Here is a 26917-nt window from a genome sequence, read left to right as displayed (position 1 = left end):
TAATTGCACTACGAAGTTTGGTTTTCATTAGGGATGTAACGATACATGATTTTGCCGATACGATACCGATATTTGTAGTAATGTATCGGCGATACCGATATCGATGGCTTGGTAGAAAAATAAATAGTGAATTATGCATAAAAAGTTACCAACATTTAAGGGGGCGCATAAAGCAAAATAACCAATCTTCTATTAGATGATACGTGTAATATGCAAGACCAAATCTAAAAAATAAAATATATATCAAACTAGATGATATGTTCAACGATTCTGTTTAATCAAAAACATAAAATATTAAAATTTACTCGATAAAAAAAAATCACCAAGTTAGCTCTAATTTTCACACTTTTACGTTTTCTACTTGACATGGTAATACTTATTATGATTTTTTTTTCATAAACAATTATATTAAAACATTTGCAAGATATTTGTCAGAGCATTTTGTGTAATTACTTTTAGTTTTGGTTTTATCTGCGATAAACCACTTTTGGCGCTCTTTTTTTCTCGAGATAAACGTTTGATTTTGTCACGATAAAAGTGGTTTATCGCAGATAAAACCAAAACTAAAAGTAATTACACAAAATGCTCTGACAAATATCTTGCAAATGTTTTAATATAATTGTTTATGAAAAAAAAATCATAATAAGTATTACCATGTCAAGTAGAAAACGTAAAAGTGTGAAAATTAGAGCTAACTTGGTGATTTTTTTTTATCGAGTAAATTTTAATATTTTATGTTTTTGATTAAACAGAATCGTTGAACATATCATCTAGTTTGATATATATTTTATTTTTTAGATTTGGTCTTGCATATTACACGTATCATCTAATAGAAGATTGGTTATTTTGCTGTATGCGCCCCCTTAACAGAGACAACTGTTAATCGTATTCTTTTAAATAAAAATGCCAAATCAAAAAACAACAAAACCATTTATTTTAGTATTATTATTTTACGAAGTCAGTTAAACTTTAAGTAATACACATACAATCAGTACCTAATAAAAGTTTACTATAATTGGTAGAGTTTCTTCAGAAAACAAAGTGCGCACGCGCGGGCGGCCTCCCGCATCGTTCATAGGGCGCGGATTTTTGAATTATTTGATATCAAAAAAATTGGTTGTTTGTAAAGTAGGTTTACGATCGAGATGTTTACGTGATAACATAATGCAGTGGCAGCGCTCGAGATGAAACGGGAGATCGGTCCGTCTCTCTCTCGTTATACCCGCGATCGCGCTCGTGAGGTTTTGGTGTGACACAAGTTTATGAACATGTCACCCGACTAAAACGATTTTAAAAACGTTATCACGTTAAAAATTAAAAAAATTCAAAATTATTTATTTCTTTCCTTTACATAAACAAATTTGTGATTGGAACACTCCTAGTAAGCAAATAAAATGCTTGTGTCAGGAGATTCCGCTCTTCCTTAACACTATTACAGAAACAGAAATAAAACAATATGAATGAATACAATGCAAAAACATAAAAGAAAAGAAAGAATTTAATAAAAAAATATCGGTATCGGTTGATTTATTATCGGCGATACCGATATATCGGCTTGCCGATATATCGGCCGATATATCGGTATCGGTATCGGTATCGTTACATCCCTAGTTTTCATATAAAATTCTTTATAAAAAGTCGGATATATTGACTTCCCTTACAGTGACATGCCGCTTATTATGACCCATTTTTAATAAATTATGTCTGGTTATAATGACCGAAGTGAATTCATTATCACGATTTGTTAACAACAATATTGAAAATGATAATTTGACCATATCTATCTATACACAATAGTATTAGAGACTGTTTTTACAATAAAATGAAAAAACAAAAGCAGACAAAAATTACAGTGTACTTACAGTAAAAATACACTTGTATGTGTTATTCTAATAATCGGCTGATTACGTGCAATTTTGATTTTGATTTAATATCTACCTATACATATGCAAGTATATTATGTTTCTGTATTAAAATACTTAAATACATACATATTTACATAAAAAAGATTTTTCATTTCACATAACGCTTTGTATGACGTCCGCTTATTATGACGTGTTTGTCGATTCCCTTCGATGTCATTATAAACGGATTCCACTGTAATCTCTAATCCGTTTTAAAAGACCTGTCCTTTTAAATATTCGCGAGTTTATTAATTATTAGTTATTACGTCTAGAAATGAGTTGAAAAAAATAGGCTCTGTTATTATTAGGTACGTGCTGACGCTCATACAGTCAGATTCTGTGGTAAGAGCTAGCGCGCACGAGCAACTTTGTCTCCGCAACTATTTTGTCTCTCCACCCATGGGCTAGTATGAAAGTGCGCGCACGTAGCGACGCAACTCCCCATACAATTGATGGGAGAGACAAAATAGTTGCGGAGACAAAGTTGCTCGTGCGCGCTAGCTCTTAGATTCCTTTGAAAATAATTTTTATAACCATTTTTTTGAGTGGTTTTGAGGTCTATTCCACTCAATCCACAATACCTACCTTAGATCATTAAGTAAGTTTAAGTTACTTAATGATCTAAGATACCTAACTACAGAAATAGTTTTGTTTAGCGCAAGATTAACGTGGGTTTAACTGTTTTATTTAATGGGCACAAATCGCTCGTATCAACTCACTATCAACTATACATTATACAAGTATACAATTCTGTCTATAACCATGAAAAACTTTATTTATCTATACTGCAGTGGTTGCTATGGACACGAATCTGTTGATTACCCATATTTTGTTTGAGTTGAGTTTTTATACAGATATGTTATGCATTGTACACGTCTTAAAAATAAATATGCGGTCCTCCTCTTCTTGAAACACGTCCACGCGACATTCGAATCAACATATAAAAAGTCGTATTACATGACATTAATTATTTTCTAAAGTGGAGTGGGCAGATAGCTTAAAATATGGCAGGAAAATTCGGTGGCTACGAAGACGAGGAGGAGGATGTCTTGGCTCCTAAAGAGCCACAAGTTACTTCACAAGATCCTGTTGAAAGAAAGGCTGCCAGAGCTCTACGTATTAAGAAAAGACAGGAAGCTTTAAAACGGTATGTGTAGGTACCTCATTTCTTGTTAGGATACAGTCTTTAACGATAAGTATCAATTAACAACAATGAATTTTGAACTAAAATTTAAATCAATAATGAGTATCTAGTTAGTCTATGGCAAAAATATACTCTGCTGCAGAAAAATACACAACAGTTACCGACGAATTTAATGTAAAAAAAGTACCTAAGTACCCTCTTGAGAAAACAATGAAATCTAATTCAGAATTAAGATAATGTGTTACCTACAGAGCTGAACAAACATCTGAGGAAACATTCAAAGAGGAGGAGCCTGGACCCATAGAGCAGGCAACGTCCTTAGCAGCAGAAGAACTGCAGCGTTTAGCTTTAGATGGTGCAGCTAAAGTGACTAACGTGAAAGTCACCACTGATGAACGGGAGGTCATTCGGCGAGCTCTCTTCTCTGAAAGAATGTTAAGTAGGTGCCTCCCTTATTAAACGCTCAAATTGATCAAAATTCAAATTCGCGGTACTTAGGTAACTGTATCAGTTATCAATATATCAAAAGCGTATATACTCTGATATTACCTGATGAATATTTTGTACGTATTTTTATAATTTATTTATTATTGCAAATCAGACAATTATTTATTGTGTTGGGTAGCATCTGTTGGGAAAATTGAAGCTGAAGCAAATGAAGCCCAAATACAATATGAAGCCATTACTGCTAACTGGGACGAAATGCTAAAGATAAGGGATCCTTTGGACATTGATGCGGCGATAAAAGAACAAAAACAGAGATGTGATGAACTATTGGAGCAGAAGAACAATCTTATTGCTGACTTAAAGCTAGAACTTAAAAGAATGGACGAAAGTTATTATGAAGACTTGGAAAAACAAGTAGCTATCGAATATATTAAATAATATTTAATTATGTTAAATAATTTTCACACTAAAATAAATACTTTGTTATATTGTAGGATAATGATATAAAAGAACTTTCGGAAAGAATTGAGAAACAGATTACTATAATGCAGAGAGCTTATGAAAAACAATTGGCTTTAATCGAACATGCAATAAATATAGAGCGTGATTCAATGGTTGATCATAATAACAAAAGATGGGAAGCTCTCTACAAGCAAAGAGACAAAGAAGAAGTAGCACACATGGAATATAAATTCGAACAGGTAGGTACTTAAAAACATGCTTGATACCTACATGCCGATCAAACAATACGATACGTGTGATCTATTATTAAGCGTTTGTTGTATTTTAGCTGGAAGATTACAAACAAGAAGTGGAGGCAATCATGTGGGACCACCATGCAAAATATCGTGAAGCTAAAATTGAACTTGAGTCGTTAATTCAAGAATTACAAAAAGAACTGGAAAAATTAAAAGCTACTTGTCTTATCAACACGGAGAAAATAGGATACAACTATCAAGTAAGATTCAAAGTTCTTACATATTTAATACCTTAAGGTATAGGTTTTTTATCATTATTTATTATTAGGTACTGAAAAAACGAGAAGAAGAAAATGTTTTCGTCAGATCTCAACAAAAACGAAAACTGAATAAAATGTCCGATGTCGCAAATACACTTCGTGCTAAAATACGAAAAGCAGCAGAAGACGGCGCTATTGAAGAGATAAGAGCAGATGCCGAGGTAGTTAAGCTCATGCAAGCGATGGACGACTTGGAAAAAAAGTCGCGTCACTTCTCTCATGTCAATAATTATAAATTCAACCAAGTATGGCGTATGAACGCGGCACAGTGTTTGGAACTATCGAAACAGTTGCGGCAGGCTGAGGTCGCTTTGCATGCGCATATCCTCGCAGAACCTCCGCCGCCTCCTCCACCACCACCACCTAAAAGTCCTCTAGCGAGAAATGGTAAGTTTGCTTTCAAAAAAATGTATCCTTTTATAGCGGGGCATAATCATTCATACAATTTTTTTGTAATTTGGAGTAAATATCAAAATATATAAGAACAACATAAAATTACTAATGAAACCCAGCAGGACTAATAATAACCGTTTTCTGATGTCTCATATAATTTAATACAATTATTTTTATGCGTGTAGAGTCGAATCAAATCACTCAACAACCAGCATTAGATACGAATAGTGTGGATCCAAAGAATACAGTTTCAAAGGAGGCAAAGGATCGACTGGTACGTCTTCAATATTGCTAATAATATCACATAACTGAGTACAATTATTATTGCTTAAAATTTAACAATTTCTTAGTCGAAAATATCATTATTGCGCAGGTACGTCACATACTCCAAATGGTCGCTGATAACACAGGATTTTTGGTGGAGGATCGTCTTTTAAAATTGATAGAAAAATATCAACTAACCTCAAGGAATTTGTGTACTTTGGATTCAATATTCATGGTAAAACCATAAAAACAAACATTTAAAAAGTCGGTACCTACGATCTTTTTTTAACATAATTTAAAATATTATTTCTGTTCTACAGGCACTCGAAATCCAAGCCGAAGAAGACATTGAATTACTATGTAAAGTCTTTTTGAATTATGCTTTTTGCCCAATCTGTGTTGGATTTGAAACAACTTCTGAAGTAATGGAGCCTTTAGCGGTAAGCCTTTTGTAAGCGAAACAAAGCTTATTAGCAAAGATTGTAAAAAGTTTCATCATCAAGTCTTTTTATATAATAATATGTACTTACCTAATACATTTTATATCCTACTTATACTTTACCTTTTGATTTTTAGGTGGACGCCCACGAAGAAATTTCTCAACACGCAAGTATGAGTATCAAAAGCGTACGCGGTATATAATATTATTTTTTTATAAAATATGTGACAAGTGTAATTCGTAATAAGTACAATTATTTATTAGCGATATCTTTAGGCGATAGATCCTCGATGAGACAACGTTCAAGCTGCAGAAGTGCTTCCGCCAGCACTTCTCGTTCTATTGGCTTTAGGTAGTTATTTAATTATTATAAAATAAATTTGAAATCTATAAAGAGAAAATGTTTAATTGTTCATATTTCAGGACAAACGAGCTTACTCCCGATGATCAACTTTTGATAGCTGAAGCGGATCAAATTCTACAAAAATGCGGCGATCCTAAAAGTAAGTAAAATGTAAACCTATGTATATTGCAAGTATGTATAGACATAATGTATAGACGTAGTGTGTTTTAATTACTTATTATAGTTTTGGAATTTCTGATCTTCTTTTAAAATATCTCCACTTCCTATTGCACACAAAAAGCGGCATTTTCACACCTATGACTTAGATCTTCGATTATAATATTGGTATTTAATTTGTCTTGTAGGTATTTATAGTACAAAATGGGTATAAATAAACAGATTGTTTTAAGATTATTTTTGTTTATCAACAGGTAATATTCCAATAATTGAAGTGTCTTCAGACGCGGGAGGTTCAGCCCGGCGCGGGGGCACGCGCGGCGTCACCGTCGCCTCTCAACCCACACTCGTATCCGCTAAAAAACAAACTAACCCATTTTTATGTCCATGTAAATAGATTTTGTTTCACTTTTTACCCGACTGCGAAAGAATGAGGGTTATAATGTTGTATACCTGCACTCGAAAAATATAACACATATAACATAACATATACAGGTGTATAAAAAATATTACTACCTATCAAAAGTATATTTCCTTGTCCCAACAGCCCAAACCGCTGGACGGATTTTGACTAATTTATATTAACCACTTAATGAATGTGTAAACAGACCACACATTTATCTACATAATAATATAGTATATTAATATTGTCTTTTTCAGTGGGTCATTTTTTAGAAATAGAACCAATGCAAGTGTTGACTGCTCTCAATGAATACATGTCGATTTTCGTTCCACCTGAAAAGAAAAAGCTGTATGAAATCTTGTAAGTTAGCTGCTAAATTCCTTTATAAAATTATGCCGTTATTTTAAATGATTTTATGTTCAATTAAAAAAAACTTACTGTATATGGTTTTAAATATCAATTTACTATTTATGATTTTTTTTTAATTCCAGAGACAATTTAAAACCTCCAGATTTTTCCACTTCTTCAAGAAAATTATCCGCCGATGAAATAGAACAATATTGGGCACAGTGGAAAAATATATTTTCTTCGGAAAAAGATCGTTTTTGGGATGGTCTCATAACAGGACTGAACAATTACTTAAACATTTTACAGGGTAACTCCTATTATTGCCTTAAAGCTAGTCCCTTCATAGGGTTATAAATTATAATACTGTAACCATTATTATTATAAGTAATTAGGTGTAAATAGGTTACCATAAATACCACACTCAATCAATCGACTCGTGTGCCGAGCACACGTGTCAGAAGTGAAACTTCTTTGGCAAGATTCAAAGATACCAAAATCGTCGCCTTCCTCCATGACATGACGGTATTGCACGAAGTTTCATTTCAATTAAGCAAAATACATATTTATAAAATTTACAGAACGTGAGCACATACACGATGACGTTTTACGATTACGTCAAAAGAACGCCGCACTGCGTCGACTAGTGCGTGGCGCTTTACCCAAGTTGCCGTCATCACAGCCGCGATATATGCAACGAGCTTTGCCTTCTTTTACCGCAGCAACTGAAGACATGACACATTTATCAACATTACCACCTATTTGATCATTTCAGTTTTATCCGCCTTTTTATCATAATGTTTAAATGCTACATTTATTTTTTGAATATAATCATGTGTGGTTATTTATTGTTTTTTTTTACCTATTTTAATGATTTATTAGTAAGTATATTAATGGTTATAGTTGTATACGTAGTATATTATTATTAGTCTGTGGTTATAGTTATGATTGATAGAAATTAGAAATTAAGTGACCAGATTTTTAAACGGAGACAAAATTACTAGTGAATTCGTTTAGAAGTAACTACCTAAGTATACTACAGAATATAATATATTCTAATTCTTCTATTATATTTTATTAGTACTGACTACTACGTACCTATAGGTACTCTTAATATTATGATCAACAATAACATAAGACGATTGAAATGAAACCAACTAGAGTCTGGCCAGCCAAAGCTGAACCCAGTGTTTTTTGTAGCGGCCACACTATCTGGATGTTATCATGGCGTTTCTGCGTAGTTAATTGTCAGTTTTGTTGAAAAAGGTTCAAATTATTTGCGAATTTATTGGTTTTAGTGTTGAAATATGGGTAAAACTATAAACAATGCTGTGCGGCAGCTTTTATTTATAATAATTAGTAAATACAAAGAGTTACAATGATTAGTAAATAAAAATAAAAAAATGTATGTAAGTCAAATGTTTTATTGACACGGCTACCACATCCTATAATAACTTTTATATGCTGATTTGTTGTGTACCTAATCTACCCTTACTATGATCACATCTAAGAATATCAAAAGTAACAAAATTTTTTTTCCTAACTAAACCGATGTTACCAGGTCCATATTTTTTAAATTTGCCGCCTTTTACTGAGTTCAGCTTTGGCTGGCCAGACTCTACGTATTTGGCTGTGTCGCGGTCGCATCGCGTCGCTACGCTGCAGCTGCCGCGTATTAACACCAAGTGAGGTTAGACTGGGTTAGACCCATTGAGTTACATGTACTACGTACTAGAGAGGACATCGCTACTACACTTTTTTTAACAGGAGTTAGAGTCAATCGTCTCAAGCTCGTTTTTTTTTGTTACATTGATTGGTTTTAATTGATAAGTTTATTCATATTTTTTTTAATAAGATAAACAATATTTATTTGTTACATTTATTGGTTTTAATTTATAAGTAATAAGAGGCAGAATATCTACAAAGTGTATGACTCATTAGCCGCCCCGCGCTGCCGCGCTTGTCGCACAGATTTTGTTCGTGGTGCCCTCTCTAGTAATAATACCTCAATGGTTAGACCTTAATTCCCTGTCAAAATCAAATGTCAACGTTCATTGACGTTTGAGTTTTGAGTTTTGACATCATTACTAAAATTTCCAAATTTCAATCTTCTTATTTTCATTCACACATTTTTTTTTTATATTAATCATTGCTCGTTTTTCCTAAGTTTAATAAGTGATTACTGTTAAAATTCAAATACAATAAATAGGATCATTTTTTGTTTTAATATTAAATTAATATTTCAGGTAAATGCGATATGATTTATAAGAAAAATAATTGTGCTATGAAATTTCACTACTTAGATAATCTTTCAATTTCAGGATAATTGGTAACTCGAGCATTAAACATGTGGAAAATATTGTTCCATTTACTTGGAGCAATACAGTTTTCTTACGGCTGTTATTATGATTTCATGTATGTAAGAGTGCCTAGCACCTCAACTTCTGTAACCCCTTTTGGCGGAAAATTTAAATACTTGACTTATTTAAATGCAGTAAGTATTAATATGTGTATACTTCTTTTTGTTTTTTACTTAAATTATGGTTTAACATCAACATTATATTTTTTTGTTTCAGATGCTTCAAACTGCATATTTCACAGTTGCTTTGCTTAATGATCTGATAGGTACTGATGAACCAATGCCATCTAATAAACCTTTTATAAGGCGCCTTAAAGACACTGTATTTAGTTCTCTTGCATTTCCATTGTCTATGTTTGTGGGAATAACTTTCTGGGGAATATATGCAGTGGACAGAGAACTCATTTTGCCAAAAGTTATGGATGCATACTTTCCATTTTGGTTAAATCATGTAATGCATTCCAATATTGTTATATTTATAGTGATTGAACTTGTTACCTCTTTCAGAATGTATCCCAATAGAAAAATAGGGTTATCTATACTTTCTATTTTTATGCTTGGGTATGCCATTTGGATACACATCATATTCTTTAAGACTGGTAGCTGGGTCTATCCTGTACTTTCTGTGATGAGTTGGCCTGTCAGGATAATGTTCTATATATTTGGTCTTGGATTTGCTAGTGCTTTGTATTCTCTCGGAGAAACTCTTAATAAAAATGTATGGTCGAAAGAAGTAGAATCTACTGTACGGTCTGGCAAGAAGAAGGCCAAATAATTTATAGTTTAATTAAATTTTAGCTTTGGCTTACTTTTTATAACAAGCCCAGATAGCTTTAAAGTTTTCATAATAATAGTGTTTGATGGGCAATCTTAGTATTAAAATGGGTGGTTTGGCATATTTGATTTTTGAATGGATAAGATGTCCTTGGATAAGTATGTGATTATATCTATATTGTTACAATTATTGATTTTTATTCAATAGCATTGTATAAATGATAAACTCAGTTAATTTATTTAAATTAACATGTTTATATATTTAAGTTAATATTTATCTTTTATACTCAATATTTATATTTCTTTTGATTTGTGAACTGTGTTGAGATTGAGTGGCTTTAAAAGTGTTATGTAAGGAGGATGCTATCTATGGACTAACTATGCTTCAATGAAAGAGATTATTAATTTTGTAGTCCTCATTTTATTTCTCTGGTTTTAAATATTTGTTACCTACTTAAGCAATTTTATTGCCTTAAACTGATTGTTTTTTTTTACAATTAATGTAATAGCTCTAATAAGCACAATTTAAATATAGAAATGTTACTTGGAAATTATAAAGCACATGTAATTCTTTAATAACAAAAATATTGTAGTGGCAATGGTATGTATGATGAGCCAGTTAGTGTTCATAGTTTATCTTAGTGGTGGGCATCATTCCAGATGGATAAAGTACCAGTGATTTATTATGTACGTAAGTTGCTTCTTATAGTATTGCTAGAAAATTTGCAAATTGGTGAACAAAGCAATAAATTTTTTATACAACATTTTTTTGTATTTTTATTCTATTACCTTATACCTATTGTAAGTGTGATAACTGATAGCTAAAACTATTAAGTACTCAAGCATTTTCCTTTTAAGTTTTCGGCCTGATTTAATAAGAGCCGAATTCATAATATTAATTACACATTCAATTTAAATATATGAAGTGATAAAATCCAAGCATTACCTGTCTAGTGTCTACTTATCTTGATAAGTATATTCAAAATTCAAAATGGGTAAAGCAATAAAAGATAAAAATCTAGAATATGATTTTAATAAATAAAAAAAATAACATTGGTAATATGCATTACACAGTAAAATAAGTACAAATACATTTACAGCTGTCATCACATATTATTATGATTTTATAATTATAATTAATAAATATTAATAATACTCATACCATTAAAATAATATAAAAAATATTTAACTTAAAACTAAGACTAGTTTATTTAAATATAAGTAATTTTTTATCATTGAAACTGACTCGTGGTAGAAATACGCAGTATAACATTTTTATTACTTCAAATTTATATTTTAAATGTTTGTTAGGACCATCAAATAAGACATTCAAATTAATTTTATTATTTAAAAATCGACGAGTATCACGAATTATGTATCTATGAATTCTTTAGTAATTACCTCAATTTTTTCATAAAAATACGGAACTCAGTACCTATGAAGCTAATAAATAAAGCCAGACACGTCACATTTTTCCACGATTATTATGTACTTAAATCATTAAACATTTTAATGGATAATTATAAAAATCATGACATCACTTTAATATAGAAAATTTTATCTTACTTATTATGCCTTAATCAATATTTTGTTATTATCTTATCTTTACTGCATAATATTAAACGTTACAAACACGATTATTATAATATGTAAGTACCTACAAAGTACAATACTAGAAAAATACATATAAGATTTTGTATAACATAAAAATAAATTTAAATAATACCGAAGTCAAAAATTTTATTTATGTGACCACTGACCAGTTAAATAACTAATGGAATTCATATCAGTTTTTTTGTGCATTTCTTAAGCTAAAAATTAAATGACAAAAATGTGCCAAATTTTTTAAAACTTATTTTTTTACTAATTTATTCTCTTTAATCCATACGTTTACACATTTAGCTTATGGAATTCTACAAAGCACTACTAACACGTCTTATTAATTATAATCACATATATTACAAAAATATTATGGAATATATCATCAACGTCATTATTTTATACTATTTTATCTAATATAACAATTTTCAAGTCTGTATATTTTTTTTTTATCTTATGTCGAATTTATTTTAGTAACATGACACAACAATTTTACAGATCAACATGTTATTATTATTATTTATAATGTAGGTATAAAGCGCGTCACACACGGTGAAGATACTATAATATTTTATCTTAAGATAGGTATCCGGTATCAGCGTTCTGACCATCATTTTTCTTTTTGTCATTGCGTACTACGACCCCTGTAGAACCGCCATCCTGTTACAAAATATGACCCACAAAATTTCGGGCAACGTCTTCACCGTGTGTGACGCACTTTATTCTTATGGACATATCCATTATCCAATCAATTTGATAATTTTTTTGATTAATGAGATTTATCAACATTCGTTTAAGTAATAGTACATACATACATCTATCGCACAGGTATTGCATATACTTTTACCGATTAAAGCATATATGTACATACCGTGAAAGAAAAATAATTCACTAGAAAAATAACAAAAATCAAATTTAGCTAGTCGTTAGCATATATAAAATGTAAAAATAATAATTTTGGGTTAATCAAATACCTTGACAATACCTTACATTGTGCATAGAAATGCTAATTTTAATACATATAACCTTAAATATGTATTTGAAGTACGATGAAGCGATGCAAAATGTTTAAGAATCTCACATCTGTGTCAAAGAGCTTTTAAAAGCTAAGAGTCAATCACACTTCACAGTAACTTTTCTAGAGTTCTTCTTTATTCATTTGATCTAATTAAACTATCCATAGACCACATATTAAACTACATAAAGTAAGAAGTTTTCTTTTTGGAGCAATTTAATGAAGATTGTTTTTAAATAACTCTATTTTGAAGAACTATTTGGGTTGTTTTAGTCTACTTTAGCATTTGTATAAATTTACGAATACTTCCAGAAATACTCTAAAAGAGAAAGTGCTTTATTTAGTTTAATACGGTCTGTGGCTGCATTCACAACGGTTATCGACCCGACACCGAACTAACATGGCAATGTGGTGTCCGTTCCCGTTTATGGAATGCATCAATCAAGTACACGTGGACATAAGCCACGATACGACGGAGCTACGTTTTGATCCGTCGAGACATTTTGGCGCCATTTTTCTTCCATCCGTTGGTTTGCGCGTCACCGTTCGCGGCGCGTGACGTGAATGACGTCATTTTGTTTTTCGTTTCGTATAGCACGTCAGAATCCGTGTCCGTTTCGGACAGATCTTTGCTCGTGACTGAAAAATTAAGATTTTTATAATTAAGTATATTAAGTAATTTTGGAAACAAGTAAATTTAAAACAAAAGCGCATGTTGTGTGATGTGAATTTTTTTGTATTAAGTATAGATAGTGTGTGCTAACACAAAAATAAAATTTATTTATTAGCTAGTGTATATAGCGCTGCTGGAGCCGGAGGCCTGTTGCTTTCTCTTCATTTTTGACAGTCACTTTTATTCCTGTCATTGTCCATATGATTTTAGCAACACATTAGCAGATACATTACCTTTACATTTACGGAAGTTTATGGTCACTTACCATCAACTCATCACCTAGGACAAAAGCTAGTTAACTCACACGGCTTGTCCGTGAGGTCAGCGCAATCACTTTTAAAAATGTTCACAGATGGCCATGATCCTTATCATCAAACGACCCATCAGCTAGGACAAAAGCTAGTGAACTCACAGGGCTTCTCCTCGAGGTCTGCGCGCGGCAGCAGGCGGTAGGTGGTGCGGCGCGGCTTGCGCGGCGCGCAGGCGCGGCGGGCGAGGCGCGCGCACGCCCACCACGCGCCGCACACCGCGCACAGCGCGCCCAGCCCGCACACGCTCGCGTACACCACCGACCAGTCTGATAACATCAAGAAGCTTATATTATCTAATACACTGGAGATTTCAGTATGAACATTAACTTGTAACAAGAAAATATGACCTTGAATGACCCCTGTATGTTTTTTTCACACCTAACTTGGCAAGTTGGTGTGAAAGGGATAAAAAAACATACAGGCGTCATTCAAGGTCATATTTTCTATTGCATTGAATATATTTTTATCGAACACTCTAAATGATTTGCAATTTTTCTGAAACTCCAGTTTTTGTCAAAATGTAAACTTAAAATTATTTTTCTTGTTGATGGGTCACAAATCTTACTTTTACCCATTTATATTGCAAAGCAAATTAATTTTCAGAAACTTTTAGATGGAATGTTTAAAAAACGGTGCAAATATTTGTAGAAGAAAAAAATATTGGCGGCATTTCAACAGGTTTAGACTTTGGAACACTCGAACCATGCTGTTTCTAATTTGTTGTCCAGACTGAAAATACTCGGAAATCAGACTTCACTCAAAGTTGTTTAATTTTATTAATTTAAGCTTACGTTTGATTAAAACAAGCAATTTCTTATAAAACTAGATAAACGGGTGATCTATTACATATGAAATAATACTTAATCTCTAATACGTTAATACATAAATGTTAAATGAATTTGATGACTACTTCATCGAGTTACGTGTTTCTAATTAAACGTCCACCACTGTATAAGCAGAAGACGCGGGTTCGAATCCTACCTCGTGATCGATTTTTTTCTATTCTTTAAAAATTTATAGGTTACCGCATTTTATTTATTGCACAAAATAAAAAATAATAGAAATGAATTTATTGAACCATCAAAGGAGGCATCGTCTCCCTGCAGTGGAAAGTTGACGATGAATAATCGACTGATTGTATTTAAGTTGCATAGTGATTTTATACAACATGGGCAGACCACGTGACTGTAGGAGCTACACTGTATCATCTCACCGCAGTCCGGCATCGCGTCCGGCTGCAGCTGCGTGAACAGGCTCTGCATCCAGAACGCGTCGCAGCGGCACGTGCGCGTGGCCTGCTCGCACACGCCGCGCCCCGAGCACGCGCTGAGGCAGCGCACGGGCCGCACGCGCGCCGCTCCGCACGACACCGCCGCGCTGCGGGACTGTTGCAACGCGGTCAAACCGTCCATCGCTTCACCCTGTTTACAAAAAAAAAGACGGGTTGCACTCCGGGAGTGCCGGCAGAAGTGAAAACTTGATTATTAACGTTTGAGCATGTTTGATATCCATCCGTCTTACGCTTTTTCGATCAGGTCACGTGTCCTGACGCGAGTTTAAGATTTTATACCCATTACAGAAAAAGTGCTCAACGCCGCTAAAGAAGTTTTCACTTAAAAAAAGACGTGTGGCACTCGGGGACTGCCGCGGTAAAGCTATTGCATGCTATGCCTTCAAGCCACACCTCCGAGCCCGTCGGAGTGGGGAGCGTGAGGTTTTTAGTTATGGATTCGGTCCCCGCGCTCAAGGCCCGCGATAGAAGCTATGCAATAGCTTAAAAAAAAACAACAATAGGATCGTACTAATATCATTAATGCGAAAGTTTGTGTGAATAGATGGATACTTGTTATTCTTTCACGTAAAAACTAAAAACTACTGAACCGATTACAATAAAATTTGGTATGTAGGTAAGCTGAAAACCCAGAATAAGACATAGGCTACTTTTATCCCAGAAATCCCACAGGAACGGGAACTATGCGGGTTTTTCTTTGAAACGCGGGCGAAGCCGCGGGCGGAAATCTAGTATCCTCTATTGCTTCCACACCTACATATTCCAAAATGACAAACTACAATACCTTTTCAGACAAAAAGTAGATGATAACCGTATTGCCGGTATCGATTTCCCCGCGTATCTCAGTCACGTTGACCTTCATTCCCTCTTTTAGTAGAAGCAACATTTTCTGCACTAACGTATCCAGTTGGCTTTTAGTGTACGTCGATATGGGAGTGTTTATGGTCATTTCTAGAAGCTTCATCTCTAACGGGTCTGGCTTCACTTGAACGCTAACTGTATCTCGACTCGATTCTCCTTGATCATCTGTCACTGTCAGTTCGAACACGTACCGTCCGGCTTCTATGTTCGTGAGCTGAAATATGTATTATAATTTGGCGCATAAGAGAAAGAAGACTTTTATGGTTATATGTTTAAAAAATCTATTTAAAGCAATTTACAGGTTTTGCATGTTTAATTGTCGAATGGTATTAAGGAGTTTCAAAAGTACAGTTAAAATGATACTTTTTTTTTATCTATACTAATATTATAGAGAGGAAAGGTTTGTAATTATGTATGTATGTATGGTTTTCACGCATAAACTACTGAACCGATTACAATGAAATTTAGCACACATATAGAGAGTAACTTGGATTAACACATAGGATAGGTGTTATTCCGGAAATCCCACGGGAGTGGGAACTATGCGGGTTTTCCTTTGAAAACGCGGGCAAAGCCGCAGGCGGAAATATACTTTTATATAAAACTTAACTTACCATTAATACTGGTTGTTTATCGGAATCCAATATAACAGTGCCCGCTGCTAAACCAGAGGCGACTCTCGTCCATTTCCAAGAGACTATTCTAAAGTCATCAGAAGATTTCGACCCATTTAGAATTAAAACAGGCAAGGGTAAGGTCAGTACTTGATCTCCGCCCGCATCAGCTTTCGGTGGACTATTTTTATCTATGAAAGAGAATAAAATAATAATTGCTACAGGTATGCTGTATTTCTGCTAGGTCATGCTTTAGTTTACTGTAGATTTTTAAGTGTTGGAAGTACATCAATTTGCAGTTATTTTCAGAAATTTAAAAAATGTAAAGATTTTCCTAAAAATAAAAGCTATATTAGTCCCACCCATCTAAAGAAAACGGTTGAATTCATGCAATGTGTATGTATATAATATGAATTTCGTTAAATTTAAAGAGAAAATTATGGTTGTGTACATAGAAATCTAAATAACAAGACACTAGAAGTCGTAAGCGTGCGTGACCTTGTCGCCACTCAGGTGATTTGCACATCACCAGTGCATTCGTCACTGTTCAGTTGCTCTGGAGACGTATGAGTGTATACATGGTGTGTTTCAGCAATTCCCATTGCGGAAATTCTTCCACAAGTTGTAATTATACTTATAAAGGAATAATATTTCATCGGAAAATATTTTTTTTTAGAAATAATGCCGTTTTTCCTTAAAATTATAGAATATTTACAAGTATTACGAGTGTCACCATAGTAATCGAAATAACAATGAATGACACAGTCGACCATTCTTATTATCACGTTTGTTCGTATTGGAGCAAAAAGTCTCATATATACTTAGGGATGTTATTCTAAAATAAACCGTAAATTCGTGCGTTAGGATACATATTCAAAAGCTTAATTTAATAGTTAAGTTAGTTTTCACTAAAATCAAGCTGTCCAATAAAAGGCATAGTTTACTTGTGTGTACTGTTTAGCTTTCGGTTTGAATGTGTTGATTTTGGCGACAGCGGTTTTCATATGAATTATGACATTATAGCACTTCTATGTGTCTTGTTATTTAGATTTCTATGGTTGTGTATGATATTGGAAAATCATATATTACTAAAGGTTAATAGAACATAGGATTTGTATTCTGGTGTGTGCTTGTAGTGGTCGCTAATAGGATTGTAGTCTTTTGCAAAATATTTCTTTTTTTATAATGATTCAATATGCAACAGAATTTACATCCGCAGAGAAAATAACTACTACTCTAAACTTAGCTAGGGAATGGGTTCTAATTAAGTTATTTATTTTCATGTATGCATATTACAGACATTTTTTTCCATACAATATCTAAAACAATCTAACAGAGGACTAAATATGTTTCTACAAATTGTAAACTTACTCTGCGTGACAGTGACAGTGACATTCTTCGTAGCAGTGTTGCCATTATCGTCTAGCACAGTGAGCGAGAACACGTACTGTCCCTTAGTTAGTGACGTGGCGTTCGCTATGGACTCGTTAAAGTTGATAATGTTAGAGTTAGTGGGACCGGACAGGCAACGCCAGGTGTACGCGACTATCTTATGGTCGTCGCGCGAGCCAGTGCCGTTCAGCACGATCCATGTTTGTGGCAGTGATATGAACTGGAATTAATCACGCACCATTTGTAAGGCTCGAATTTATTTATTTACAATTTAGAATATATTTTATTTCATTCTTTGTATATTTGAAAAACAATCAAATGTTTTAATTGAAATAGAATAAATAAATTCGCGCCTTTTTCATGCAAAAGGGTTTTTACATATTTACACATGATGTAGAAAACAGTAAGCATGCGGTTATGTTCTTACATATTCATAAAAGTAAATTTTAGGCATTGTCCCTGTGAAAATGGCTGTTTATTTTATAAACTTGTAATTAGTAATGAAAATCTCAAGACTACAGAATCGCAAGATTACGAATGTTTGTGCATTGGTTGGTAAAAATATAAAGCAAATATTTTATACCAATCTTTCTTTACACATTGCTTTGTCTTGTAGACTTAAGTACACAGCCTACTTACTGATTATGAAGAATGACATACAGCTTTATACATTTAGATAAATAATTTTTTCTATAAACTCACAGCATCAGGCCCAGCATCGGCTATAGGGGGCGTGTTTGTCGGCGGTTTGACAAACACATGCACGCCCGCCGTCGACGACTGTCCCGACGAGTCTGTCACTTTTAGCACGAACGAATACATGCCTTCCGACAGGTTCGATAACTGAAAAGACGAGTATTTTGTGTAAATTAATGTTGTAGTGTGTTGTTTTTTGCACTATAGTAAAGAATCTGTAAAAAATTGATTTTCGGTAAGGAATTTTGCAATTTTTAAAATGCAATAATTTCCTTGTCTAATTTCCAGAGAAAATATTTTCAATATTCATTATTTTATACAAGACATCCTTTAGAGTTTAGATAGTACAGTAAGGTACTCAAATTCTTATCGACACGACACAGATGCGACGTTGCCACACTTCCTTCTCAAAACTTAGTAATACATAGTTCTAAATGGTGATCTATTATTTTAATTTGTATATCAAATAATTTGTGTGAATTAAATACTGTGCTGGTATTGGCGGTTTTCAAGAAAATACTTTTGAATTAGATTAATTTAAGTAGTACCTATTTACTTAAACTTTAAAATATACATTTATATACCTGTAAATAGGGCGAATGAGTATTTTGCATATCAACTGCTTTATTTGCGTCTTCAGCAGATTTCGTCCATTCCCATGATGTTATTTCGTGATCGTCAGTAGAAAGAGAACCATTTAATGTCAAATTATTGTTAGGCAGGTATATGATTACATCTTGCCCTGAAAATATATACAATCGTGATTTATTTATTGTTTGCAGCGGCGGCCTTAGGGGGTGGCGAACGGGGCAATCGCCCGGGGCCTCGCTCTTGCAGGGGCCTCGCGCAACAACCCACCCAAGCAAATTTAAAAAAATGAAAATGTGTGCGCGTGTACTGAGTATGTTCATGCGTGTGTATGAAGGAAACGACGATATTATCTCGGTGCTGAAATACATAATAGAAAACAAATTAACTGAAGTTTACACCACTATCGAAATAGTCCTGAGAATTATTGCCACCACACCTGAGACAGTTGCGTCTGCTGTAAGGAGTTTTTTGAGGCTTAAAATTATTAAAACATATTTGAGGAATTCAATGACACAAGATCGGCTTTCAGCCCTTGCTATTCTTTCAATCGAAAATGACGTAGCTCATTCGTTGGATTATTGTGCTTTAATTAAAGATTTTAGCCTTAGGAAAAGCCGCATACATCAATTTTAAAATTTATCATCTCTGTATTAATTGTTAATTTGGTAAATCTTTCTATGTATAAATCCATACTAATATTATAAATGCGAAAGTAACTCTGTCTGTCTGTTACTCAATCACGCCTAAACTACTGAACCAATTTTCATGAAATTTGGTATGGAGATATTTTGATACCCGAGAAAGGACATAGGCTACTTTTTATTGCGAAATATGTACCACGGGCGAAGCCGGGGCGGACCGCTAGTATATAAATATTTTAAAACTCAAATTTTATTCATTTGTATAACTTTATCATTTCTCCTCAAACATGACAAATACCAAAACCAAACAACCAGACCTACATTCGCATCACATACATTTCACGAAGAGCAAAGGGCCTCGCAAAGGGCCTGCCGCCCGGAGCCTCGCAATGGGTAAGGCCGCCGCTGATTGTTTGTATAAATAATTAAATGGATTAAAGTATAATTGTCCCTTTGATAATAGTTTTTCTATACGATAAATCAGTTCGTGGAATATGTTGTAAATAAAACATTAAAATGATAAGATATTATCATGTACTATAATGTGTTTTATAATGTAGTTAGTTTTTATATCTACTTGCATCCTACTAATATTTTAAATGCGAAAGTTTGTGAGGAATTGAGGATGGATGTATGTGTATGTAGGTACATGTTTGTTACTCTTTCACGCAAATACTACTGAACCGATTACAATGAAATTTTTATCACACATATAGAGGGTATCTTAGATTAACACATAGGATAGGTTTCGTATGGATTGGGATACGGGGGAACCGGCATAGTTCCCAGTTTTTCTTTGAAAACGCGGGTGAAGCCGCGGGCGGAAAGCTAGTACTTTCTATTAATCAAAACAAAATCAAATGCGTTAAATATAATTTTGTACTTGAGAGCTATATTGAAATGTGCAAAGCTACATATTTCAAATTCTTAATGTTACCTGCATTCGCTTCTGGGGGATAGTCTGTGGGATTTAAAATAGTTATATTGGCTGTTGTAGAATTTTTCACATGGTCCGAATCTTCCACTGTCAATTTAAATGTGTAGTTTCCTGGTTGTTTCAAGTCTTTTAGTACTAATGTTGCACCGTCTTCTAATGGAGGTTGGTAGCCAATGGGACCAGAAGTCAGCTCCCAATGCCAAGATATTATACTATCATCGTCCTAAAAATAGTTTACTAATTTAGTTTATATAGTTTCGATATCAATTAGGTAACATGAATTACTTAAATTGATCCAGATTCTTAGGTATCGTCGATGGTACTTATACAGGGTGTCCCACCGTCGGTATTCTAAGCTCAATGGAGGTTATAGTTTTACATACGCTGAGTACGTAAAAAATACTTATAAAATTCCTGATGCATTTTTTTTCAAATAGATGAATTCTTAAAACTCTTTCTGTACACCCCTAACAAGCAACCCGCGCAATTTTGCCACCCGCACGTGAGCTATCGTTTAAAATTATGTCAAGACAAAATGCTCACATTAGCGAAGCGTTATATTCCGGCTGCGCGAAGCTAGAGAAGACAAAATGAATTTTAAGGAAAAATTCTGGAAAAAATGTTTTGGCGTAATTTTGTTGTTTAAGTATGTTTTAAGTGATCAGTGTATGCAAGAATACAAGTCCCTTCGCGCTTAGTATACCGATAGTGGGACACCCTGTATATGATAATAAAATGGAGAAAAAGACTTTTCTCTGTCACTAATTTAACATGAGACTGATGAATTTATACATCACTTAATTGTATAAAATAAAGTCACTTTCAATTGACCTTTAAATCTACATTCATAGAACAATGTAGAAAGCTGTTACAAAGATCAGTTGATTACAAAAAATATCATGATTGCTATCAAATGTGGGTAATGAATTTTTCAATTGAAACTATTATCATTGTAACCATCTTATCATTACATACAATTTTTTTTATCCATACAAATTCGGATAGCTGCACCATAAATTTTACTTGTATTCATATATATATATATGAAATAGATAGAGAATAAATAATAGAGCTAATTTTTTTTTTGAAATTTTATTAAATTTTGTATGTTACTATATATTTATATATTGAAATTAACTGAGTACCTAATATAATAAGTACTCCACTAAAAAGTACTTATCTAATTATTTAATAATAAACACTTTGATAGAGGATTTATCTTAAAAATTTGCATGAAGCAAAAGGGCGTATTTAGGTCGTGAGTCGCAGCTCAGTTATTAGAGTGAGATAAAATTATAAAGGACCATTGACCCTTTTTAAATAGAGTTATTTAATACATTTTTGTAATCGAATTGATAAATATTTAAATACAACATGTATGACAAATAAGACATGGTGGCTTATTGTGTTTAAAAATGCGATTTCAAATTAATGTTTTGCGGCAAGCATGGTTATAGATTGTCTCAAGGTCTATTTAGAAAATACTTATACAATATTATTTATGATGAAATTTTCAAAATTATCTTATTTGACTGTTTATATTACCTTGCTTGCACTTCCATCCAAAACGGCAAGAGAATTAGGCAATTTAATAGTCTGCGATTGTGGTGTGATGACCACTTGAGGGGGCTTGTTGATGCGTTTCGGCGGCAGCACTGTCACATTAGCGTAACCCTCGCCATATGAATTAGTTCCGTTCACTGTGACTTTAAAACAATACTGTCCCTCTGTTAGATCTGTTAGAGTCACTGTGCTTCCGTTTTGTTTCATGTTACCTAGAAATATAGAGTTTCATAAGTTTGAAAACTAATATAATTATTTAATTTTCTTTTATTAAGAATAAACAGTACCTACTGAAGAAAAATCAATTGAGAACAACTAAACATAATTTTTTTACCTGTGAATGTATCTTTGGGTTGGCTAACCAATGTCCATACATAGTTATAATGACTCATTGTGGATTTTTCATCAGGTATTGTATATGCATCTAAAGTAACCTCATTTTCGGGCAGTTGAACCTAAAAAAAAAAGTGAAAATATGAGTATTTCAACCAAGAATCACATGAACCACTTTAAACTTAAAAAACTTGAATTACTGACCTCCTTTGATAGTATGGAAACTGTTAAATTTTGAACTGGTTTATTTTCTTTTGTTTGAGACAAAATATCCTCTGGTTTCTTAATTGGTTCTATTGAATCAATTGGGCCTTTGGAATATGATCGACGAATGGGCACACAAGATCCCTGTGCATTCATTTCAGTCCCTAATATGCACTTACAAATACCATTATGCATATTATGGCCCAACGGTATGCACTCTGCATTATAAGGACAATCACTTGCCCCTACTTCACATGCAACCTTTTCCAGAAACCGCGATGCTAACATCATCTCATTATCATTACTATTTGTATATTTTTCATATTGGGACTCATCTTCGTCAATTGTAGGAAGGTTGTTGATAAAATGTGATAGGAAATTGGATTCATCAACATCAGCAATTTCATTATTACCATTAGAATACGCATATACAGGTTCTTCATCTTGGAAGTTATTACTTTCTTCTCTAAAACTTGACTGGCTTAGTATTTCAGACCAATTTTCTATAAAATAAAAATTACATAGTATTTCATTGAACATATTTATATATGATATAGTTTACAACATTATAAATGCTGCACTAAAACACAACACAACTGAATGATAAAAAAATATTTAACTAAGGGCCGATTTTTCAATGCTTGGATAAAACTTATTCGTTGAATAATGTATAAAACTACCATTTTAAAAACATATTCTAATTGCCCGTATTTGACAGTTTACGTGACATTTTAATATTATTGTGTAATACTTTATTGGACGGATAAGTTTTATCCAAGCATTGAAAAATCGGCCCTAAAAATATTTTCTTAGCCTCTAGAATCTAGATCATTTACATAGTTCAGGAAGATATCATTCAGTTCTGAAAATATAAATGAAAGGTTATATAACATTACCATTAGGTGAAACTGGTTTCACAAGTATCATAGACACATGGCTATCCCACTTGCGTCCATTTCTTGGCAGTGGTAGACAAAGTTCGTCACTCGCACACTCTATATGAAAGCATCTTGAATCAACAATGAACACAATATTGCAGATATGAGTAAGGCAACATGCCATAACACATTCTTTTAGACCCTTTAAATCTGTTTTTTCTGTATAGTTTCCAGCTGATAGGTTTCCTGGAAAGATGACAGATTTGTTTTTATCAGAATATATTGTTTTATGAATAGATTTAAAAATAAAAGAAATGCTGCCTTAGATAAACCTTTAATAAATATTTCTACCAAAAAAGTACTGAAGTAACTTTATCATATTCATAATACTATTTCTCATTTATTCTTTGTATAAATACATCTGGAAAAGATCAAGATTTACATTTATATACCATATCCAAGAGTCTAATTAATGGTTTTAAAATAATTTTGTTAAAAGGTAAAAAAATAAGCTTTATTTTGATGTGTTTTAACTGAAACATATGTTTCCATTGTCAAAAGCATTTCACATTATGAAAATTAGTTTAAAATAATATAAATAACTTACCTATTGGCATAAAATTATCAAAATTTTTGGGGTATAGTTTCGGGCAGCTATTGCTTTCATATTTTTCACCCCAAGGTTTGCTGTATAGCGATAGAGTAAAACTTGTATGAACAAAGATAATAGCAATTATCACACCGAAATAACTTTTATAAATCATTTTGACAAGGATTTACTATAATTATTTCACATAAACTCGTTTTGCAAACACTTTGTTTATCACATAATTTAAATAACAATATTATACGAAATTAAAAACATCTCTATCTCGACCGGAGGAAGTAAAGCGAGTAGATACGAAATATTTACAAGTGGGTGTAGAGAGATAAAATAATTTAACGTTAAAGCTAATACTATTCCACAACATATACAGCGTACTTAATTATACGTATTTATTAAATAAATAGAAGTATGTAAAACTATCTGTACTACTGATACACTAAAATTTTTGATATACTTAATTCAAATTATATCAATATTGGCAAACAGTATGAATCTCTATCAGTGACAGTCAGCTGCGCAGTCAGCTGTCAAAAATCAAAGTAGAGCAAGTAGAGCCCTTGGTAGAGCCTAGAGCCCAAACACCAACCAAACACCAATCAGGGTCTATAATCTATACATCAGTTTTAAGGTTTTTTTTCACAGTTTTTTGTATAAAAAAAAACTGAAAAAAACCTAGTTTTATAAAATGGTTATCAACTGTAATTGGCAACTGTTCCACAAAATATCAACGTTCTATAAATGTGTATATTTAATACACTTGCAACATATTATATGGCCAGAAATTGGCGTTACTACATTCAGTAAATACTCCAGTCAGTCTAGACATTCAATTCACAATAATTCCAAAAGTTATCAAACTTCGGTCAAGTGAATGGTACATTGGGACGACAATAAATCCCATTTTGCAACCTTGTCCGCAGTCCGGAACTGCAATTAAATTATTTTTTGCTGTATGGTCCTGAAAAAAATTCCAAAAGTTCTGCAAACTTGGGGAAGTTTTCGATATAATATTTCATATCACGTATTAAATTTGCAACCAATCTCAGTGTACGGAACATCTTTTAAAATTGAATATTATTTGAATGAGGTTGCAAATTTGTAAATGCACCAGAATAGATGTTTTCGAAGTTTGTAACCAAGTTCCAAAACTTTTGTAATTATTCCGAGACCACCTTACTCGAAAAAATGACCACGAATTAAAAATAATTATAAATAAACATGTTCCGGTCAACGAAAAAGGTTGCAAATTTATACAACCGTTCGGTATATATTTCCGATATCTGTGTTAAGTTTGCAGAACTTTTGGAATTTTTTTCACGACCATACAGCAAAAAATAATTTAATTGCAATTTTAACAATGTTCCGTACACTTAGATTGATTGCAAATTTAATACGTGATATGAAATATTATATCGAAAACTTCCCCAAGTTTGCAGAACTTTTGGAATTTTTTTCACGACCATACAGCAAAAAAATAATTTAATTGCAATTTTAACAATGTTCCGGACTGCGGACAAGGTTGCAAAATGAGATTTATTGTCGTCCCAATGTACCATTTACTTGACCGAAGTTTGAAAACTTTTGGAATTATTGTTAAATTCTCGATTTTCAATGTCGATTCTGACTGATCTAAAAGTGTAGCGCATTACTTCAGAATTTAGGATGCTAGAATTGCTGAATTAATGGTAACGAGGCTATACATACGGCTATACATACTGGAGAAACATCCTAATAAACTTGCTAGTGAATTAACAAAAAAAAGTAACAAATAATTTGGAAAATCCAAAAGTGCACGCCTCATAATTTTTTTTTAATAAATATTTATTAATTATTATTTTTGTTTATTTAATAACAATTAAACCACATCGAATCAGACCCTGAAAAATGAAAGGGTTCTATTCCTGAGCATACTCAAGCGTAAGAGAAAAAAAAAGACTCGATTAGTAAAGTATTTCAGTCGCTATCGTGTTAACAAGAAAAAGGATCCGCACATACAGACACACGGACGTCCAAGACAGAACTTTTTTAAACTGTTTTTTAACTAGTTTAAATAACAAAAATGACATCAAAAATATCATGAACGTTAAAAATAGTGTTTTTTCTTAATATATGTGTGTATGTATTATCTTACAAGTGCAATGTATGATACATAAAGACATTTTAAGTTTGAAAAATCAGATGTTTTGCGCGAAGTGACAGTAGTACCCACCTCAACGCTTCGCTTATGAGGCGTGCAAAATGTCGACCTATTATAAATTTGCGAATTGCTCATATAAATTTGCGAATAATTAAATAACATAAGAATTACATATTTCTGTTTCCCTTTTATTACTGCATATAAAAGCTTTTCGCTCCTGTATTCTATCGTGTTTCCCTTTTTTGCGCGATGGAGAAAGAAATAAACATACAAACTTTCGCATTTATAATATTAGTAGGATAGCTTAATTAATAGGATACATTTTCTTTATTCGTTATTGAGTTAATCATATTATATTACATTCTTGTGTGTGTTGTAGGTAAATGGTAAACACTTAAAAGCGATTGTTAATATTTTTGATTTCATTTCATGTTATGATTTTGTAGTTATTATTGTGTGACGAAAATTTCCATTATTTTGAATTGGGTTTTCTTTTAAAACGTAAACATAATTAGTTAAAAATGGGAGCCGGACAAATTGGTGGCATAGCAACTTTGCGTTGGT

The 26917-nt window shown here is 32.8% G+C and overlaps 3 protein-coding genes and 1 long non-coding RNA gene across 4 annotated transcripts; 2 read left to right on the top strand and 2 right to left on the bottom strand.

The window, feature by feature from the left end:
- The first annotated feature begins 2420 nt into the window (after nucleotides 1-2420).
- LOC149481058 (dynein regulatory complex protein 1-like) lies at nucleotides 2421-7730 on the top strand. The gene is made up of 16 exons (XM_089705878.1): nucleotides 2421-3051; nucleotides 3300-3487; nucleotides 3674-3909; nucleotides 3990-4196; nucleotides 4286-4453; nucleotides 4522-4900; nucleotides 5092-5180; nucleotides 5280-5405; nucleotides 5491-5610; nucleotides 5747-5804; nucleotides 5886-5961; nucleotides 6033-6112; nucleotides 6384-6518; nucleotides 6790-6892; nucleotides 7024-7187; nucleotides 7459-7730. Exons 1-16 carry the CDS (start codon nucleotides 2909-2911, stop codon nucleotides 7641-7643), a joined length of 2457 nt encoding a protein of 818 aa, XP_089562004.1. The 5' UTR covers nucleotides 2421-2908; the 3' UTR covers nucleotides 7644-7730.
- Nucleotides 6384-7489, bottom strand: LOC149481059 (uncharacterized). The gene is made up of 3 exons (XR_016316929.1): nucleotides 7297-7489; nucleotides 6646-6864; nucleotides 6384-6485 (listed from the first exon to the last, which is right to left on the bottom strand). It is a non-coding gene; the product is annotated as an uncharacterized LOC149481059 (long non-coding RNA).
- Nucleotides 7731-8930: 1200 nt separating the features above from the next.
- Nucleotides 8931-10774, top strand: LOC149481057 (androgen-induced gene 1 protein-like). The gene is made up of 3 exons (XM_089705834.1): nucleotides 8931-9123; nucleotides 9199-9371; nucleotides 9454-10774. Exons 2-3 carry the CDS (start codon nucleotides 9225-9227, stop codon nucleotides 10009-10011), a joined length of 705 nt encoding a protein of 234 aa, XP_089561960.1. The 5' UTR covers nucleotides 8931-9123; nucleotides 9199-9224; the 3' UTR covers nucleotides 10012-10774.
- A 1424-nt stretch (nucleotides 10775-12198) lies between these two features.
- Nucleotides 12199-24733, bottom strand: LOC149481056 (dyslexia-associated protein KIAA0319). Its single transcript, XM_089706192.1, has 14 exons — nucleotides 24217-24733; nucleotides 23628-23855; nucleotides 22732-23234; nucleotides 22529-22649; nucleotides 22177-22406; nucleotides 20632-20854; nucleotides 19047-19204; nucleotides 18469-18609; nucleotides 17746-17986; nucleotides 16375-16565; nucleotides 15684-15974; nucleotides 14822-15029; nucleotides 13710-13874; nucleotides 12199-13263 (listed from the first exon to the last, which is right to left on the bottom strand). The coding sequence occupies exons 1-14, from the start codon at nucleotides 24371-24373 to the stop codon at nucleotides 13103-13105; spliced, it is 3018 nt and encodes a 1005-aa protein (XP_089562318.1). The 5' UTR covers nucleotides 24374-24733; the 3' UTR covers nucleotides 12199-13102.
- Between the last annotated feature and the right edge of the window lie 2184 nt (nucleotides 24734-26917).

Source organism: Colias philodice, chromosome 17, assembly GCF_061535455.1.
Source record: "Colias philodice isolate Cphi_HAF_F1 chromosome 17, ilColPhil1 Martin Lab GWU primary, whole genome shotgun sequence".
NCBI lineage: Eukaryota > Metazoa > Arthropoda > Insecta > Lepidoptera > Pieridae > Colias > Colias philodice.
The sequence above is the reverse complement of the archived record's forward strand: the minus strand, read 5'-3'. Positions and strand labels throughout refer to the sequence as shown.